Genomic DNA, 20163 nt, shown 5'->3' with positions numbered 1-20163 from the left:
CACTTGCCCATCCTCTCTACTATATACAAGGAATTCATTATTTTTGTGCATTGGATTGTGTTGCCCATATTTTTTACTATGATTCAGCTGAACATTATGAATGTAAAGATACTATATTGTCAGTGTCACATTGTCTTTATTATTTATGCTGTGGCAGTGCTTAAAAGCCCCAATGAGGACTGGGTCCCTGGAGCCCTGTTGTGCTAGACACTATACACATGTATAGGAAGGACCTAGTCTTTGCCCCAAAGAACTTAGTCTAAAGACAAAACAAAATAAGAGGGTGTAACAAACTGAGTGAGTGAGGAAGAGATGATGAATGTAGCAATGACAGGAACATAGGCTGTATACTCAGCTTGATGGTTCTGGGTCATTTGAAGGATTATAGTTATAATACATTTAAAATTGATAGCAGTCCCCATGGGTCATTTCCCCAGACATTGTTTTGACTGGTAACTCCAGAATTCATCTCCCACAAAGGTTAGTGTGACAAGGTCGGGCCAGATGGCTACAGAAGAGTGATAGAAGGCAGATATATTAGCCCCAGGTTAAGTAAGTCCCTTTTCCCTGGGTAAAATAACAGGGAAGGTTCCAGAACAATCAGGAACTTTCTGGAAACAATTAAGGCAGACAGGCTGATTAGAACACCTGCAGCCAATCAAGAAGCTGCTAGAATCAATTAAGGCAGGCTAATCAGGGCACCTGGGTTTAAAAAGGAGCTCACTTCAGTTTGTGGTGCGTGCAAGGAGCTGGGAGCAAGAGGCGCGAGAAGCTGAGAGTGAGAAGACATACTACTGGAAGAATGAGAAGTACAAGCATTATCAGACATCAGGAGGGAGGTCCTGTGGTGAGAATAATGAAGGTGTTGGGAGGAGGCCATGGGGCAGTAACCCAGGGAGTTGTAGTGGTCATGCAGCGGTTACAGGAACCACTGTAGACAGCTGCAATCCACAGGGCCCTGGGCTGGAACCCGGAGTAGAGGGTGGGCCCGGGTTCCCCTCAAATTCCCTACTTGATACCGGAAGAGTTGAACTGGACTGTGGGTTCCACCAGAGGGGAATGTCTCTGGCCTGTTCCCGGTCCACTAGGTGGATCAGCAGAGACTGCAGGGATTGTTCTTCTTCCTTTCCCCATGCTTGCCAGTGATGAGGCTAACTGAGTGAACGGCAGATTTGAGCCACAAAAGTGGCCAAACTGAGGGCTGCTGTGAACCTCTGAGGCGAGAAAATCCGCCAATAAGCGCAGGACCCACCAAGGCAGAGGAGGAACTTTTGTCACATTATTTATAATCCTTTATATGAACTGTGTCTCATTTAGTTTCTGGAACATACATTTCTTTTGTAGGTGGTTGGTGTTTCTGCTGTGCTGGGTACAGGACTGGATGAATTTTTTGTGAAAGTCTCTGAAGCTATAGATGAATATGAGAGGTGAGGTGGTGGTTTTCAGTGTGAGGGAAAGTGTCCTTGATCTAAAGAATGCTGCTCAGCTACCAATTCATGTGCTTGTTCCTTTGCTTGAAGGCGTGCTGGTCTTTTGCAGCTCAGTTGGCCTAGAGCAGTGGCCCTGAACTGTGGGGCGTGGAGGAATGTTTAGGAGGGTGCAGTGGGGCCCAGACCAGCCCCCACAGGGGATGGTGAGGGAGTGCTATCCAGCTCAGCCCAGCTGCTGCTCTGCTTTGGACTATGACTCTGGCCCCAGTCCTGGCTCCCAACCATGGCTCCGGGGTGTGTGGGGGGGGAGGGGTGACAACCAGAAAAGTTTGGGGACCACTGGCCTAGAGTATTTGTTATAGAACACCTGTCCTGTGTACGCTAGAGTACACAAATAAGACATTCAAACACACAAACTGTCCAAACATGAATTTCAAAATTGGTAACTGCTCAATAGAAAATCCACAAAACACCAGTACAGAGAACCCTTTCAACCCACCTCCTCCTTAGATTTGCCTCAGGATAGTCTAGGTTTGCATTGTATCCAGAAAGCAAACACAACAGGGCTCTGACAGACTCAGTGGTGAGCAAATGCAAGGAACCTTCACAGAAAACATCCTGCCAGCAAGCCCTCTGCTGTTTAAACTGTTGAAGCTCCAGGTCAGGCATCTCTGCTCGTTGCAGTTGTGCCTCTCCCCTCATGGAACACTGCCAGATTGTTTGGTTGCCTTATACAGTCAAACTCAACACCTTGAACTCAAACTTGACACCTGTGAGTAGACTGTAGGTCATGGAGCACTGGTGAAATGTGCTGCCTATGTGAAACCCTAATGAATAAGTAACATTCTGCAATAGCTTTAGCTTCCAAATAGTCCCACTGTGTAGCGCCATGTAAAGTGTGCCAGAGTAGTGTAATCGTGAGGTGAGAGAGTCTTGGAAAACTGTAACAAGTCCTGCATCTGTGAGAAATAAATCTCTCTTTTTACTGGGTACAGATGCAAAAAGTACTCTAGGCTAGGGAGTGCTTCCAGGAATTAGCCCTTCTAATCAGGCCCACGAAGTGCAAACCCGTGAGACACTTGTCTCTACTCCTAACCCTAGTTGTCACCTACCACCCCACACTGGAACCCCTATGGAGTATTATGAAACAACTACAACCCATACTCAATAGGACATCCCACCCCCCCAACACACCTTTCAAGATCTAGGGGTCCTACACATCTCTATCACAACATGTGGTATATCTCATTCAGTACATTTTAAATGTCCCAACAACAACTATGTGGGTGAAACCAGACAATCACTGTGTTCTTAAATCAGTGGTTCTTAACCTTTACTGCAGCCTGCACCCCTTTGGTTCTCAAAATATGTTCTACTTCAACGATTTTTGATAAGGGGTGCAAGGTCAGTTCTTTAAACCTAGATATAACTATAGAATGAAAGAGAGAGAATTATATACGTATAAACATAGGTTTGATGAAACAAAGTAGTTGTACTTACGTGCCTGTGCTTAATTTGTGTTTTCGATGATTTACCTTCTAAAAAAGTCTGGCCAGTCTCGCACCCCCCAGAAAGGGCATCTTGCACCCCCAGGGGGTGATTGCACCCCAGGTTAAGAACCACTGTCTTAAATGAACTCTGACAGGAAATCCTAACACAAAAACACCCTATCACCTGTGGGTGAACACTTTTCACAAAGCAATCACTCCATGTCTGACCTATCTGTTTCAAAAGATGAGTCTGGGAGCTTAAATTCATGAGTTTGCTAGACACTAAAAATCATGGTCTTAATAAAGACAGGATCTGTAACCCACCAACCCCCCTTTTTGTCCTATGACCACAGCGGTGTTAACGGGCCACTTCACCTTGAATGGTAGGGCTAGTCTACACTAGAAGCACTACTTCAGTGCAGCTGCACTGCTGTAGCATGTCTGGTGAAGATGTTCTATGCCAGTGGTCTCCAACCTTTTTATGCCCAAAATTACTTTTTGAATTTAAAGGCAACCCAGGATCTACCCTGCCCCTTCCCTGAGGCCCCCCCACTTTCCTAAAACCCTGCGCTGCTCACTCTATCCACCCCTGTCTTGGTCACTTGCTCTCGCTCACCCTCACTCGCTTTCACCGGGCTGGGGTAGGGAGTTTGGGCTTGGGAGGGGGTGCGGGCTCTGGGCTGGGGCCAAGGGGTTCACAGTGTGGGAGGAGATTAATGGAAGTATGCTCAGAGGCTTAGGTAATGGACAGATGTTGTTGATAAGTAAATGTTCAAAATGTTTCTCTTTTCAGGGAGTATCGTCCAGAATATGAGCGTCTGAGAAAATCATTGGTAAAGGTTTACAAATATTTCACACACAGGCAGTGTATTCTGGGGTCAGAGTGCCAACTAGTCTGCTCCAGCTTTCCTTCAGAACCCCAGCTTCTCAGAGTATATTCTGGTTATTTTCCTTAAAAGACTTATCCAATCTGGATTTAAATTTCCACTGCACTGCAGAGGCCCATTATTTAATTTACTAATCACACTTACAGTGAAAAGCCCTTTCCTGAGACCCATTCTCGGTCTCTCCTTTGCTAGATTTGGTATGGTGTGGTTTTATTTTGTACAGCAGTCTTTTCTACAAACCACGCACCCTCCAAATGCTTTAATGCTTGTAACTGAATGTGGTAAGACTTGGACAGTGTGTCTGAGAGCCATGAGGAAGGCAAATAAGGTGTAGTGTGTGTACGGTGGGGAATAGATTATAAAGCAAGGAGTGAATAATTCTACTATACAAGCTGTAGAGAAATTATTCTTGGAATCCTGGACATGGTTATAGTCACTTATCTTCAAGGGATTACTAATCTAGAAGGATCCATGTACCTTGAGGGGTGGAGGGCACCATTTGTTATGACCTTCCAAAGTGACGTTTTAGGTCTTTGTATACCACCTCAAATTCCCATTTTGGCTTACATGAAGATATCAAGTGTGTTAATAAAGTAGAAGACAGAGATGTAACGTTCATGTTAGAGATGAAAAATGTCTTCTGGCTGCCCTGTTTTATGCAAAGTTTGGATTCTAGCTCCAGTCTGGTAGGTTACTGTACCCTTTTTTTCTCTTCCTCTGGGCTGTCCCTTGCCATCCTGAACTTTTCTGATACCATAGAATAGAATCATATGACTGGAAGGGATCTCGAGAGGTCATTTAGTCCAGTCCCCTGCACTAATGGCAGGACAAAGTATTATCTAGACCATCCGTGAGAGGTGTTTGTCTAACCTGCTTTTAAAAATTTCCAGAGATAGAGATTCCACAACCTCCCTATGCAATTTATTCCAGTGCTTAACCACCCTGACAGTTAAGAAGTTTTTCCTAATGTCCAACTTAAATCTCCCTGGCTGCAATTTAAGCCCACTGCTTCTTGTCCTATCCTCAGAGATTAAGAACAATTTTTCTTCCTCCTCCTTGTAACAATCTTCTATGTACTTGAAAACTGTTGTTATGTTGCCTCTCAGTTTTCTCTTTTCCAGACTAAACAAACACAGTTTTTTCAATCTTCCCTTATAGATCATGTTTTCTAGACCTTTAATCATTTTTGTTGCTCTTCTCTGGACTGGCTCCAATTTGTCCACATCTTTCCTGAAATGTGGCACCCAGAACTGGACACAATACTCCAGTTGAGGCCTAATCAAAGTAGAGTAGAGTGGAAGAATTATTTCTCATGTCTTGCTTACAACGCCATTTCTTCAGTTTATCCAGATCATTTTTAATTATAATCCTATCTTCCAAAGCACTTGCAAAACCCCTCCCAGCTTGGTATCGCCTGCAAACTTTTTATAAGTGTAATCTCCATGCCATTATCTAAATCATTGATGAAGATATTGAACAGAACCAGACCCAGAACTGGTCCCTGTGTGACCCCACTCGTTATGCCCTTCCACCATGACTGTGAACCACTGATAACTACTCTCTGGGAATGGTTTTCTAACCAGTTGTATACCCACCTTATAGTATTTCCATCTAGGTTGCATTTCCCTAATTTATTTATGAGAAGGCATGTGAGACAGTATCAAAAGCTTTACTAAAGTCAGGTATACCATGTCTGCCACTTCCTCCTTATCCACAAGGCTTATTATCCTGTCAAAGAAAGCTATCAGGTTGGTTTGACGCAGATTTGTTCTTGACAAATCCATGCTGACAGTTACTTATCACCTTATTGTCTTCTAGATGTTTGCAAATTGATTGCTTAATTATTTGCTCCATTATCTTTCCAGATACAGAAGTTAAGCTGACTGGTCTGTAATTCCCCGGGTTGGCCTTATTTCCCTTTTTATAGATTGGCACTATATTTGCCCTTTTCCAGTCTTCTGGAATCTCTCCCGTCTTCCATGACTTTTCAAAGTTAATTGCTAATGGCTGAGATCTCCTCAGTAAGCTCCTTGAATATTCTAGGATGCATTTCATCAGGCCTGGTAACTTGAAGATATCTAACTTGTCTAAATAATTTGTAACTTGTTCTTTCCCTATTTTAGCCTCTGATCCTACCTCATTTTCACAATGTTAGATGTCCAATTACCACCAACTGCCTTGGTGAAAACCGAAACAAAGAAGTCATTAAGCACCTCTGCCATTTCCATGTTTTCTGCTATTGTTTTTCCCACCCATTGAGTAACGGGCCTACCCTGTCCTTGGTCTTCCTCTTGCTTCTAATGTATTTGTAGAATGTTTTCTTGTTACCCTTTGTCTCTAGCTAGTTTGAACTCATTTTGTGCTTTGGCCTTTCTAATTTTTTCCCTACATACTTGTGTTATTTGTTTATATTCTTCCTTTGTAATTTGACCTAGTTTCCACTTTTTTTAGGACTCTTTTTTTGATTTTTAGATCATTGAAGATCTCCTAGTTAAGCCAGAATGGTCTCTTGCCAGACTTCCTGTCTTTCCTACGCAGTGGGATAGTTTGCTCTTGTGCCCTTTATAACGTCTCTTTGAAGAACTGTCAACTGTGTTCAGTTGCTTTTCCGCTTAGACTTGCTTCCCATGGGATCTTACCTACCAACTCCCTGAGTTTGCTAAAGTCTGCCTTCTTGAAATCCATTGTCTTTATTTTGCTGTTATCCCTCCTACCATTCCTTAGAATCATGAACTCTACCATTTCATGATCACTTTCACCCAATCTGCCTTCCACTTTCAGATTCTCAACCAGTTCCTCCCTATTTGTCAAAATCAAATCTAGAACAACTTCTTCCCTAGTAGCTTTCTCCACCTTCTGAATAAAAAATTGTCTCCAATACATTCCAAGAACTTGTTGGATAATTGCATCTTGTTATGCTTCTTTATTATTTCCTCATATGCTTTCCATAGTCTACTCTCATTTGCCCTCAGTTATGCTATTAGCCCTTCCAAGTCTGTGTCCTAGGGTCACAGAGTCTGCCACTCCATGACCTCTAGGGATGAGTGAACTGATTGAGATAAAATATAAAGTGATCTGAACCTCCAGACAATTTGAGTTTTACCTTTCACTATGTACAACTTTGAACAATAGCTAGACTCATCTTTATGATCCCTGCTCCTACCCCAAAGTTCCTGTCTAGGGTGCAGAAATATTTTTCAGAGAGAATAATTTGTAACCACCAAATCGTATTTCTGCAATACGCCCCATGTAGACTAGTGCTGTCACACTCCAGCTAACATAGAATGTTGATCAGTTGAGCATTTTTGACTGTGGAACTTACTGTGCCAGTTCTCTAAAGATTCTGCTGGCTTTCTGTTCCTTTCAAGTTGCAACTTTAGGTGTTGATAGTGTTTAAAGTCCTGTGGTCCAAATTCTGTTTTCAGTGATTCAAGAGTAACTAATTAAAGTTAGTGTATTCCACTGAAACAAAACAGATTGTACCCCTACATGCTTTGCGTTCTGGATATCCAGGAATCACCTCTCTCAATGCACTAGTGTGACAGTTGACACTGGATGGCTTAAAGAGCTCCTGGTGGAGGTTCCTCAGCTCTAGACTTCACTTCCCTCCTCTGGTCCAACAAATTCTGCTGTAAAGTCCATTTATTGACTCATACCTTTACCCAATGTTTGGGTAGACCTCTCTTCTGGAGTGGAAATATTGTTTTACTTGTGTTACTTTAACTGTGTCCAGAGACTCTGTGGTGGGTGTTATATTAATCACGCTAAAATGTTCCCTTGTGTAGGCAAAAGCCCAGAGCAAGCAGCAGAAAGAGCAGCTGGAACGTTTGAGGAAAGACATGGGCTCTGTGGCTATGGAGAGCAACTCACTTGCAGGTAATGAAAGGGTTTTATGTGGTGAAGTAATTTAACTTCAGACGAGTCTCTGTAGAGTTTGCCTTGAAAATTCTTTGGAGCTTTTCTTTTCTTTTTATAAAAGCAACTTAGTCCCAGTGAAGGGCACAGACCATTTTCCTGTGGGAGGGTCTCATCTTCTATGCCAGTGATTCTCAAACTTCATTTTCCGCGGACCACTTGAAAATTGCTGAGGGTCTCAGCGGACCACTTAATGATCTTTCCAAATGTTGTTTGCACCATTAGATAACTATTGTAAAGCACTTTGGATAAAATCGCTATATAAAAAAACCCTTAATTAATATTTTTTGTTCTACAAATAAAAGCACACAACTAATATTTTAATATCAATAGTCTTACCTTTCCAATGCGATGGATGTGTCCTCTCTCCCCTGCTGCACCAGCCCCCGAGCTGGAGCTGGGGAAGAGTGGGGTCTCTTCCCCCGCCACAGTAGCCACAGAGCTGAGGCTAGGAAGGAGGGCTGTCTCTCCCTGGCAGCCACAGCCCTGGAGCTGGGGAAAGTCGCCTCTTTCTCTGACCGCCGCAGCCCTGCACATCCCAAATTCCCCCATCCCCTCTTCTCACCTCTCTGCCCCTCCCAGTTACACCCTATTCCCCCAAAGCCACCCGCTAACCTTACATGTGCATCTTCTCCAGGGTCCAGGCACCTAATTAGTGGAGCCACACTTGCGTGGCTCCATAGTTAGGTGAGTGGCCCTTCATTCTCTCATGTGCGGCTGCCCAGGCCTGCACCTTAGAGGGAACAATCCGTGGACCACCTGAATGGAGCTTGCGGACCACAGTTTGAGAACCTCTGTTCTATGCATTAGCCCCAGCAGAAGGTCAGGGAAAGAAGAACCCTGGTGCCTAGCCAATAGGGGAGTGGGCATGCTAGAAATAAATAGTTTGCGTTGATACAACATTCCAGGCAGGGTGACATAACAATTAAATTGGCGTCCAGCAAGAATTCAACAATATGGGTGGAGCTGTAATCTGTGGGGTTCTACAGGGAACATGCTACTGTGCAGCATCTCACATTTTCGCGCATGTATTTGTGTCTATGGGGGCCATGGGGTATGGTCCATACTTGTAGGGTAGGTACCAGTAGCTGTGGTTGCTGTGCACAGATGCTTACGTTATGACATATTAGGGAATTAGGTTGTTGTCAGTATGAGAATTTGTCTTTAGAAGCTTCTATTTCTCACTAGATTCTTCTGACACTTCTGCATTGGGCCCCTCTGACTTGATCATGACACGAGGAACTTTGGATGAGGAAGATGAAGAGAGAGTGAGTGATACTGATGATATTGACCATCAAGGTAAGGGAAATCAAGGCTGCCTGTGGCTTGGAATTACACAACGTGCCCCCTGGGAGGGGAGATCAGAGGTCAAGTGCATGGCTGTTATGGTGAGTGAGAGAGCTGATTCAGAGTTTAAGGTCAAATGAGGTGGGAGGCCAGGGATCAGACAGGTCATCAGTGTAGCCATTGGAGACACCAAGGGTGGGAAATTGTGAAGAGAGCAAGAGCGACAGCTATGAATCCAAAATTGGAGAGGAATGGGTCACAGTCAGAGAGAGGCAGGTAACTGTGATGTGGAACAGGAAGGGGGGAGTCAGATGGAGTCATTCTTCAAAAGAATGGGGTGAAGGAGGAGAGGTTGGAAGTGACAAGAGTGGAAGAGAAACCTGTGCCCACCATGTGGGACAGTTCAGAGCAACTGCACCTCTGTTTCCCCTCAGTGGTCCCTCAAGGACACGTAACTGTCATGCTTCCAGTTCTCCAGCAATTGCCTTTCTTGAGCACTCCCTTCCGACTCAGGTATTCCCATGCTGCACAGTTCCCTGCCTTCACTGTATTATTCCTAGCAGAGGCACGCTACCCAAGCACAGCTGCGTGCTTTCTCTTCAGACATGGAGAGAAGTGTGACTGTCCACACTTACAGTTAGTTACAGCACAGCTCTTTTTATGCAAGCCCATTTTATTCTTAAGGTAAAAACACTACAAAGGAAAACATATTAAAAACAATAAAGAACCTAAACAGTTGCTAATAAGCTTACCAGAGATCACCCCAACCCTAACATGCCTCTGGCAGGAGCAGTCCTTCAACACCCCATCTAAGGGATTTCCTTGTGGATTCATGTTAATCACAGCTCCAGCTTAGACCAAGCACATGGTCTTATGGCGCCTCAGTAGGCCTAGTCCTTCCAATCCTTCCCTAAGGATTAGGGCCTTCTGTGGACTTGAGGTCCTTTCTGTTTGCTAGATCAGGAAGAAGGCCCAGAGTTTATTTAAAACCAGGATATTTATTCAAAAATCCTTTCTTGGTCTGTTGGTCCATGGAGAATCCTTGACTTTAGCAAAGCTTTCGATAGGGTCTCCCACAGTATTCTTGCCAGCAAGTTAAAGAAGTATGGGCTGGATGAATGGACTATAAGGTGGATAGAAAGTTGGCTAGATTGTCGGGCTCAACAGGTAGTGATCAATGGCTCCATGTCTAGTTGGCAGCCGTCGTCAAGTAGAGTGCCCCAAGGGTCCGTCCTGGGGCCAGTTTTGTTCAATATCTTCATTAATGATCTGGAGGGTGGCGTGGATTGCACCCTCACAAGTTTGCAGATGACACTAAACTGGGAGGAGTGGTAGATACGCTGGAGGGTAGGGATAGGATACAGAGGGACCTAGACAACTTAGAGGATTGGGCCAAAAGAAATCTGATGAGGTTCAACAAGGACAAATGCAGAGTCCTGCACTTAGGAAGGAAGAATCCCATGCACTGCTACAGACTAGGGGACCGAGTGGCTAGGCAGCAGTTCTGCAGAAAAGGACCTAGGGGTTATGGTGGACGAGAAGTTGGGTATGAGTCAACAGTGTGCCCTTGTTGCCAAGAAGGCTAACGGCATTTTGGACTGTATAAGTAGGAGCATTGACAGCAGATCGAGGGACGTGATCATTCCCCTCTATTCAACATTGGTGAGGCCTCATCTGGAGTAGTGTGTCCAGTTTTGGGCCCCACAGTACAAGAAGGATGTGGAAAAATTGGAAAGAGTCCAGCGATGGGCAACAAAAATGATTAGGGGTCTGGAACACATGAGTTATGAGGAGAGGCTGAGGGAACTGGGATTATTTAGTCTGCAGAAGAGAAGAATGAGGGGGGATTTGATAGCTGCTTTCAACTACCTGAAAGGGGGTTTCAAAGATGATGTATCTAGGCTGTTCTCAGTGGTACCAGATGATAGAACAAGGAGTAATGGTCTCAAGTTGCAGCGGGGGAGGTTTAGGTTGGATATTAGGAAAAACTTTTTCATTAGAAGGGTGGTGAAGTACTGGAATGGGTTCCCTAGGGAGGTGGTGGAATCTCCTTTCTTAGAGGTTTTTAAGGTTAGGCTTGACAAAACCCTGGCTGGGATGATTTAGTTGGGGATTAGGTCCTGCTTTGATCAGGGGATTGGACTAGATCATCTCCCCCCTGAGGTCCCTTCCAACCCTGATATTCTATGATTCTATGAACTAATATATGAGAACCTTTCTAGGGGATGGCGTCAAAGGGGCTGGTAACTGGAGGAATTACATTAAATTAGCATCCCCCTCCTTCGACGGGAGTTACAGAGAAGCTTGAGGGTAGAGGATGTGAGAAGGAGAAGGCAGCAGGAGCTGTGTCTGAAGGGAATCTGAGTTTCTGAGAGCAACATGGGTTGGAGAGAGAAGAACATGAAAAGACTGCAGACTCCTGTTGGAGAGGGAATGGGCTTTTCTTAGGAAACTGGGAGACAGGGACAGGTTTGAGAATAGAGGAGAGTCTAGTGGGGTGGTATCATCAGATTAAGACTGGAGGCCTTTCTGGAAGATATCCTTTAACCAAACACGATTTATGTGACTGCTTATGGAGGAACTAGGGTAAAATTCTGTGGCATGTGTTATATAGGAGGTTAGACCAGATGATCTTGTAAAGTCCCTTCTGGCCAGTGAATTAAGTTATAGATAAGTTAAGCAGAGAATCGTGGGTGCTGGAGGGGTGCCCCTTTTAAAACATTTATATAGCGAAATGAAGATAAAATTATATTAAAGCCTATATCATCCATGAGTTACAATTAAATAGAAGTGGCAAATAATGGATTTTTTTTTTAAATTGGTGATTGAAACAGTCCCAAAAATTTCATTTCCAGTCAAATGAAATGTTTTGTTTTGATTTCAGCCATTTTAAAATGTGTGTATTTAATAAAATTAAAGGAAATTTTTAAATGAAAAGTCATTTCAAACCAAAATATCAAAACATTTCTTTTGAAAATGTTTAAATGAAAAGTTGAGGTTTTTTTGTTTTTTGCATTTTTAAGGGTTTTTTTCTCTTTCAGTTTGGTGAAATCTACAAAAATTTGCAAAACATTTTGATGGCATTTTTTGTCAGTTTCATGTGAAAAATTTTGCCCGGCTGTAGAATTTAAGGTTGTTGTGAAGAAATACACGTTTGTACTAGATATGAATGTATTTATTAGAATGTAAGAGAGTTAGTTACTCATTTCCTTGCTATTCCTATTTGAAAGTTGCCTGATAAGTAAATAATTTCATAGAATCATAGAATATCAGGGTTGGAAGAGACCTCAGGAGGTCATCTAGTCCAACCCCCTGCTCAAAGCAGGACCAACCCCAACTATTGTCAATTAAGAATCTTTTCTGACTTCTGAAATTGTTTTTTCTTATTGTTTTGAACTGTACCCAAAGATGTGACTTATAATGAAGGTAGCTACAAGCATAATGGGTGAAAGGGTGGGAGCAGGAGAGTATGACAACAAATATTGTTGTTTGACAATTCCAGATTGTCACTTTTTGGTACAATTTTAAAAAAATATTTTATGTCCCTATCGTGGATTCTTGCCTGACTGGTTTATGTGGGCAGTGCTGCAGAAATGGTTTTTACAACATTACAATTCATAGATTTTATTTTAATGCCAGAAAGGACTATTGTGATCATCTGATCTGAAGTCAGCATAACACAGGCTAGAGAACCTCACCCAGTAAGTCCGGCATTCAGCCCTTAACTTCTGTTTGAACAATAACATATCTATTAGAAAGATATCAAGTCTTGATTTAAACTATTCAAATGAGGGAAAATTCACCACTTCCCTAGGTAAGTTGTTTCAAAGATTAATTAAACTCTATTTCTTGTTTTAAATGTTTCTAGTTTCAGGTTTCATAGATTTTTTTTTTTAAGGCCACAAGGCATCATCAGATCTAGTCTGACCTCCTGTATAACACAAGCCATAAAATTTCATCCAGTTACTCCTGTATCTAGCCCAATAACTTGTATTTGACCAAATCATATCTTCCAAATGCTTCTGAGCCTGAGCTCCAGTCCAAGCTAAACCTTTTAAGCACTATCTATGTAGCTATTTCTATTTCTGTCAACCAGAGCTGAGAGGCCCCAAAATGTGTGTAATCGACATACCCATAATCTGTCATTCTAAGGCATTTTTTTCCAAGCTTCCAATAACTTATCCCTTCTGCACCCTCTCCAGTTTTTCAGCAGCCTTCCTAAAATGTGGACACCAGAATTGGATGCATTAGTCCGGTATTGTTCTCACTAAAGCTGTATACAAAAGTAAAATAATCTCTCTACTCTTGCACACTGCTTCCCTGTTTATACACCTGAGAATCACATTGGCCCTTTTTGGCGCAGCATTGCATGGGGAACTCATGTTCAATTATTTGTATACTATAATTCCTAAGTCCTTTTCAGACAGAGTCACTGCTTTCCAGGATACAGTCTCCCGTTCTGGAGCTGTAGTTTGCATTCTTTGATCCCAGATGTGTGACCTTGCATTTTACTACATAAAAAATGCACACAGTTCAAGTGGGCCTATCTTACAAGTGATCTCGGTCACTCTGAGAACTGAACTTTCTTTATCATTCTTCACCACTCCACCGATTTTTTGTATAATCTGCAAATTTTATCCGCAGTGGTTTTCTATTTACTTCCAGATCATTGACAAAAAGATTAAATAGCATTGGGTCGAACCCCACTAGAACCAGCCTATTCCATTATGATTTCCCATTGTAATTACCTGTATTACCATAGCACCTAAAAGCCCAAGTCCTTCTTTGAGTGCTTGCTCATGTCGATTCCATGCTAGGCATGCGTGTGCCACCTGTGTAGTTGCTGGAGATGCTTCCCGTAGTGGTATCCCGAGGGCAGGCCTTAGTATCCCCTGGAGCCATGGAGTTATGTGTTTGTACATGGGTCACCGCCGGCCTCACGCCCTCTCAGTTGCTTCTTACTGCCCATGATGGTTGCTGGAAAATCTCTTGCACTTGCAAGCTTTCTAATGGTTTTTGGACTTTGCTGATCTGTATATAGTTAAAAGTTTAGTTGTTAGCTATAGTTAGTTAAGTAGATAGCAGTCCCATATTGGAACATAGTCCTAGGGGCGGGGCATGCCCCAGTCCTTAGGTTTCAAACCATGTGCCACTTACGTTAAGCCTGTGCCAGTGAGCAACCCCCCATTCGAGCTGCTTAAAGTGCCTCAGGGAAGCCCATATTAAGGACAGGTGCAGGATCTGCAGGGGCTTCCGGCCACGCACACACAAGGACAGGGAGACTCGTTTAAGGCCCTGTTAATGGAAGCAGCACTTAGACCAACTTCAGAGATGTGCTGCTCCGATTCAGTGCTGAGCACATCAGCCTCGGTACGGAGTACTCCACCAGCACCACGCCCTCCCCAGCACCATTCGCCATCTCCAGTGCTGAGGGAAAGGCACAAGAAACAGCGCACCCAAGAGGGCACTCCCCAGTGCCGAAAAAGGTTAGGCGGGGAATGGTTGACAAGGTGCTGGCCCACTTGTCCTCTGCAGATTGGCAGTGGCAACTCCACCCAGGGCACCAAGCCCGGTCCAGGATCCACCACTGACTCCTGGGAGCAGTCGGGGCACCCTACACTTGCAAGCCCATTGATGCTGGAGGCATTCCAGGTGTCAAGAGACCTAATGTCGCTCCCAGTGCCACCCACACCCCAAGAACCTCAACCAGCGGAATCGTCGATGGCAGCCCGCACCAGAGAGAAACCCTCTATGGGCCCACTTCAGTGGTCTCAGGCTTTGCAGCACCGGTCGCCGGCTTCCCAGTTGCCAGCTTCACGACACCGATCCCCAGCTTGGTGACACCTATCTCCAGTCCCATGACAATGATTGCCTGCTCCATTGCTCCGATCTCCAGCTTCCTGGCACCACTCCCTGGCTCCCCATCACAGCCGATAGACGGAAGTGGCAACGGCTCCACCATTGTCTCTGAGGGAAGAGTCCTCATCAGAATACAGGTGTGTATCCATCCCTCCCCCAAGAAGACACTGGCATCAGCTTGTATGCACCGGACTTCGGTGCCGAACCTTCTGCAGGCGCTTGGCCACCAGGGCAGTGGCCAGTGCACTGGCAATATCGGAACCTGGCGGGTGGGGAGGGGAGGGTGTTTCCCATCAATGCTGGGACCTTAGTCCCAGGTGTCATCCTTGGTGGTATCTGAGAGGCGAACCACAACACAGCCCCAGCCAGTGCCGAACCTTGACTCTGACCCCAATACTGAGACCCCAGCCGTGGTCCAAGTGGAGGCAACCCCAGTGGTGGAGGAGGAGCCAGCTCCTCCTATACTGATGGGCTCTTCCTTATTATCCCCAGACCAGGTGGTTGTGGGTCCGGCCAATCCCCTTCCACCAGACAACTTCGGGGCTCACCAAGAGCTCCTCAAGCGGGTTGCCACAAACTTGGGGCTGGAGGTGGAGGACCTCGAGCCCATGGACAACCTGTTTGACATTTTAGCTGCAGTGACCCCCTCCAAAGTGGCCCTACCAGTTCGCAAAAGGGTGTTGAAGCTGATTAGGGTGCTGTGATAGACCCCATCTTTCCCACCCCAATCTCGAAAAGGGCAGAGAAGAAATATTATGTCCCAGCTAAGGGGTGTGAATATATGTATGAGCAAACGAGCAGGACAGATAGGGGAAGGCAAGTGTCACCCTTAAAAATAAGGGTGCAAAGAGACTCTGTTCATTTGGTAGGAAGGTATATTCAACAACCAGCCTACAGCTTCATATCTCCAAACAGTAGGCATTGCTGGGAGGTACAATTTTAATATCTAGAACTCGATGGCCAGGTTCAGAGACTCCCTGCCACAGGAGTCAAGTCAGGAATTCTTGGCCATCCTGGAGGAAGGCAAGTTGGTGGCCAGGGCCTCGCTTCAGGCTGCCTTGGATGCGACCGACTCAGCAGCCAGATCAATGGCGTCAGCAGTGTCCAGGCAAAACAGCTCATTGCCGCAATTATCGGGTCTTTCTCACGAGGTGCAGCAATCAGTCCAAGACCTCCCAGGTGCGTTCGTCTCGGAACAGACGAACACCAAGGACTGAAGGACTCTAGGGCCACGCTGTGCTCCTTGGGCCTGTACACATCCCCAGCCTCCAGAAGACATTTCTGGCTGCAGCTGCCTCTCAGGGTTTCCCAGGGATGATCCCTGTAAGAAAAAAGGGAAAGGTTATAAGCGCCAACTGCCTGCACCATCCACCTCTGCCTCTGTCAAACTCGGGAAGGTACCCCAGTGGCTTGAGGCAGACCTTTGGAGGTTGCACCCAAGGACGGTGTTCCGGACTTGACCCAGGATCCATCCCCTCTTTTGGTTTTGGACCATTTGTTTCCTTTTGATGCTGCATGGTCCCTAATAACTTTGAACCGTTGGGTACTCAACACCATGGCAGTTGGGTATACCCTGCAGTTTTTGTCCATCTCCCCCTCCTACTACTCAACCCTGCCCCTCTTCAGGGACCTTTCTTACAAGCAACTCCTCATCCAGGAGGTGGAAGCTCTCCTATGCATGAGGGCCATAGAGGAAGTTCCTCAAGATTTATGGGGCAAAGGTGTTATTCCCAATATTTCCTAATCCCGAAGGCCAAAGGGGGCCTCAGGCCCATCCTGGATCTGCATTGCTTCAACAAACATCAGGAAGCTGAAGTTCCACATGGTCTCTCTGGCCTCCATCATTCTCTCCCTGGATCTGGGAGACTGGTATGCCGCCCTCAATTTAAAGGATGCATATTTCAGTATCTCCATCTTCCATGGGCACAAGAGATTCCTCTGGCTCATGGTGGGGCAGCACCATTATCAATTAACTGCACTCCCCTTTGCTGTCTCATTAGCCCCAAGGGTTTTCACAAAGTGTATGGTGGTGGTTGCAGCTTAACTGAGACATCAAGGCGTGCAGATTTACCCATACCTCAATGACTGGTTAATCAAGGGCCGCTCACAAGCTCAGGTCCAACTCAGCGTTATATGGGCCATGTGTTGGGAGCTGGGTCTGGTTATAAATGAGCAGAAATCAACTTTGATCCTGGTTCAAAGAATGGAGTTTGTAGGAACAGTGCTTGACTCCACTGAGGCCAGGGCATACCTGCTGGAGGCCCAGTTCCAGGCGATGTCGGACCTAATCACCCATGTCAGGGCCCACCAACTCATGACAGCTCAGATATGCCTCAAGCTGCTGGAATACATGGCAGTGTTTACTTACCTGGTGCAGTATGTGCAGCTGCGTCTCAGACCTCTGCAGATGTGGCTAGTGTCAGTCTATTCTCCCGGCAGGCACCACTTGGACCTAATTCTCACAATCCTGCTGACTGTTTTAGCATCACTGACTTGGTGGACAGAACCGTGCACAATGAACAGAGTCCCCTTTGCTGCCCCATACCCATCAGTGGCATTGGTCTCAGGTGCTTCAGACCTGGGGTGGGGGGCTCATACTCTCCCTGCGCATAAATGTCAGGGAACTCAAGGTGATACGCTTGGCCTGCCAGATGTTCCGTCCCTACCTGTCAGGCAGGGTAATGCAGATCTTGATGGACAACACGGCCATGATGTTTTACATCATCAAGCAAGTCAGAGTTCGCTCCTAGGACCTGTGGCAGGAGGCTCTTCAATTGTGGGACTTCTGTGTGGAACATGCCCTTCACCTCAAGGCATCACACCTCCCAGGGGCTCAGAATGCACTGGCTGTTCTGCTCAGCAGGTCATTTTCCTCTCACTATGAGTGGTCCATTCATCCAGAGGTCATCAGCGCTATCTTCGAGAGGTCACGGACCCCCTGGGTGGACCTGTTTGCCTCCAGACAGAACAAGAAATGGCAGCAGTTTTGCTGGATGCGTAGGCTCAGCAAGGGCTCCCTGTCTGATGCCTTCCTGCTTTCATGGGCAGGGGAACTACTGTACGCCTTCCCACTGAGATCCTTGGCCCACATAAAAAGGGACAAAGCTAGGATTATCCTGATAGCCCCAGCGTGGCCACACCCGCATTGATATGGCACACTTTCGGTAGCATAGCTCCCGACTTGATCTCACAGAACCAAAGTTGGTTGCTTCACCTGAACTTCGCATCCCTACATCTGACAGCTTGGCTGCTGCGTGGTTGAACCCTGAGGAACGGGCCTGCTCGGAGCAGGTTCAGCAAGTTTTACTGGGTAGCAGGAAACCCTCTACTAAGGTGACCTACTTGGCAAAGTGAAAGCGCTTCACTTGTTGGGCCTCCAATTGTGGTCTTTTCCCGTCTTAGTCCAAGATGGACTGCATAGATGACTATCTACTCTACCTGAAGCACCAAGGTCTGGCTCTGTCATCGGTCAAGGTCCACCTGGTGGCCACGCAGGATGGCCTGGACTGCACCTTCGGCAAGTTTGCAAATGATACTAAACTGAGGGGAGTGGTAGATGTGCTGGAGGGTAGGGATAGGATACAGAGGGCCCTAGACAAATTAGAGGATTGGGCCAAAAGAAATCTGATGAGGTTCAACAAGGACAAGTGCAAAGTCCTACACTTAGGACGGAAGAATCCCATGCACCGCTACAGACTAGGGACCGAATGGCTAGGCAGCAGTTCTGCAGAAAAGGACCTGGGGTTACAGTGGACGAGAAGCTGGATATGAGTCAGTGTGCCGTTGTTGCCAAGAGGGCCTTTGGCATTTTGGGATGTATACGTAGGGCATTGCCAGCACAACGAGGGACGTGATCATTCCCCTCTATTTGGCATTGGTGAGGCCTCATCTGGAGTACTGTGTCCAGTTTTGGGCCCCACGCTACAAGAAGGATGTGAAAAAACTGGAAAGCATCCAGCAGAGGGCACCAAAAACGATTAGGGGACTGGAACACATGAGTTATGAGGAGAGGCTGAGGGAACTGGGATTGTTTAGTCTGCGGAAGAGAAGAATGAGGGGGGATTTAGTAGCTGCTTTCAACTACCTGAAAGGGGATTCCAAAGAGGATGGATCTAGACTGTTCTCAGTGGTAGCAGATGACGGAACGAGGAGTAGTGGTCTCAAGTTGCAGTGGGGGAGGTTTAGATTGGATATTAGGAAAAACATTTTCACTAGGAGGGTGGTGAAGCACTGGAATGCGTTTACTAGGGAGGTGGTGGAATCTCCTTCCTTTGAGGCTTTGATGGTCAGGCTTGGCAAAGCCCTGGCTGGGATGATTTAGTTGGGGATTGGGCCTGCTTTGAGCAGGGGATTGGACTAGATGACCTCCTGAGGTCCCTTCCAACCCTGATATTCTATGATCTCGGCCTTCCATCCTCCGGTCCAGGGTAAATTAGTCTTCTCACACGAGATGACAGTCAGGTTCCATAAAGGCTTGGAAAGACTTTACCCACAGGTTTGTGACCTGATTCCTCCATAGGACTTGAATCTGGTACTGTCAAAGCTCATGGGGGCCCCTCTTTGAGCCATTGGCATCTTGTTTCCTGCTACCTCTGTCATGGAAGGCTGCATTCTTGGTGGCAATTAGGTTGGCCAGAAGGGTCTCTGAAATCAGAACCCTGATTTCAGAACCCCTTATAAGGTGTTCTTCGAAGATGAGGTCTGGCTGCACCCCCACCCAACCTTCCTGCCCAAGGTGGTTTCACAGTTCCATAACAACCAGGACATTTTTCTGCCTGTCTTCTTTCCGAAGCTTCACCTATCAGATGAGGATCGTCAACTACATACTTTAGACGATAGGTGGGCCCTGGCCTTCAAATCAACGCAGCTCTTTATAGCGGTGGTGGACAGGATGAAAAGTCTGCCAGTATCATTTGAAGATCTCCTGGATAACTGCCTGCATCTGGGTGTGCTACGAGCAGGCCAAAGTCCTGCTGCCGGCCATTGTGACAGTCCACTGTACAAGGGCCCAGGCTTTATCAGCAGCATTCCTTGCACAGATTCCAGTCCAGGACATCTGCAGGGCCGCAATGTGGTCATTGATCCATACCTTCGCATCCCACTACGCCATCATCCAGCAGACCCGTGACAATGCCAGTTTTAGGAGAGCAGTGTTGCAATCGACACGTCCGTGAACCCTGAGCCCACTGCCAGGGATATTCCTTGTGAGTCACCTAGAATGGAATTGACATGATCAAGCACTTGAAGAAAAAACGGTTACTAACCTTCTGTAATTGTTTTTTGAGATGTGTTGCT

General features: G+C 45.9%; 1 protein-coding gene across 3 annotated transcripts in view; it reads left to right on the top strand.

The window, feature by feature from the left end:
• The window catches only part of GPN1 (GPN-loop GTPase 1), a 74157-nt gene that overhangs the window by 39412 nt on the left and 14582 nt on the right, over positions 1-20163 (top strand). For all 3 annotated transcript variants that reach the window (XM_084624064.1, XM_084624065.1, XM_084624066.1), the window contains exons 10-13: positions 1345-1427; positions 3714-3753; positions 7593-7683; positions 8911-9021. In XM_084624064.1, coding sequence (XP_084480190.1) covers positions 1345-1427; positions 3714-3753; positions 7593-7683; positions 8911-9021 — 325 coding nt within the window. The remainder of the gene's footprint in view (positions 1-1344; positions 1428-3713; positions 3754-7592; positions 7684-8910; positions 9022-20163) is intronic.

The sequence above is a fragment of the Lepidochelys olivacea genome, assembly GCF_965140295.1.
Source record: "Lepidochelys olivacea isolate rLepOli2 genome assembly, chromosome: 3".
Taxonomy (NCBI): domain Eukaryota; kingdom Metazoa; phylum Chordata; order Testudines; family Cheloniidae; genus Lepidochelys; species Lepidochelys olivacea.
The sequence above is the reverse complement of the archived record's forward strand: the minus strand, read 5'-3'. Positions and strand labels throughout refer to the sequence as shown.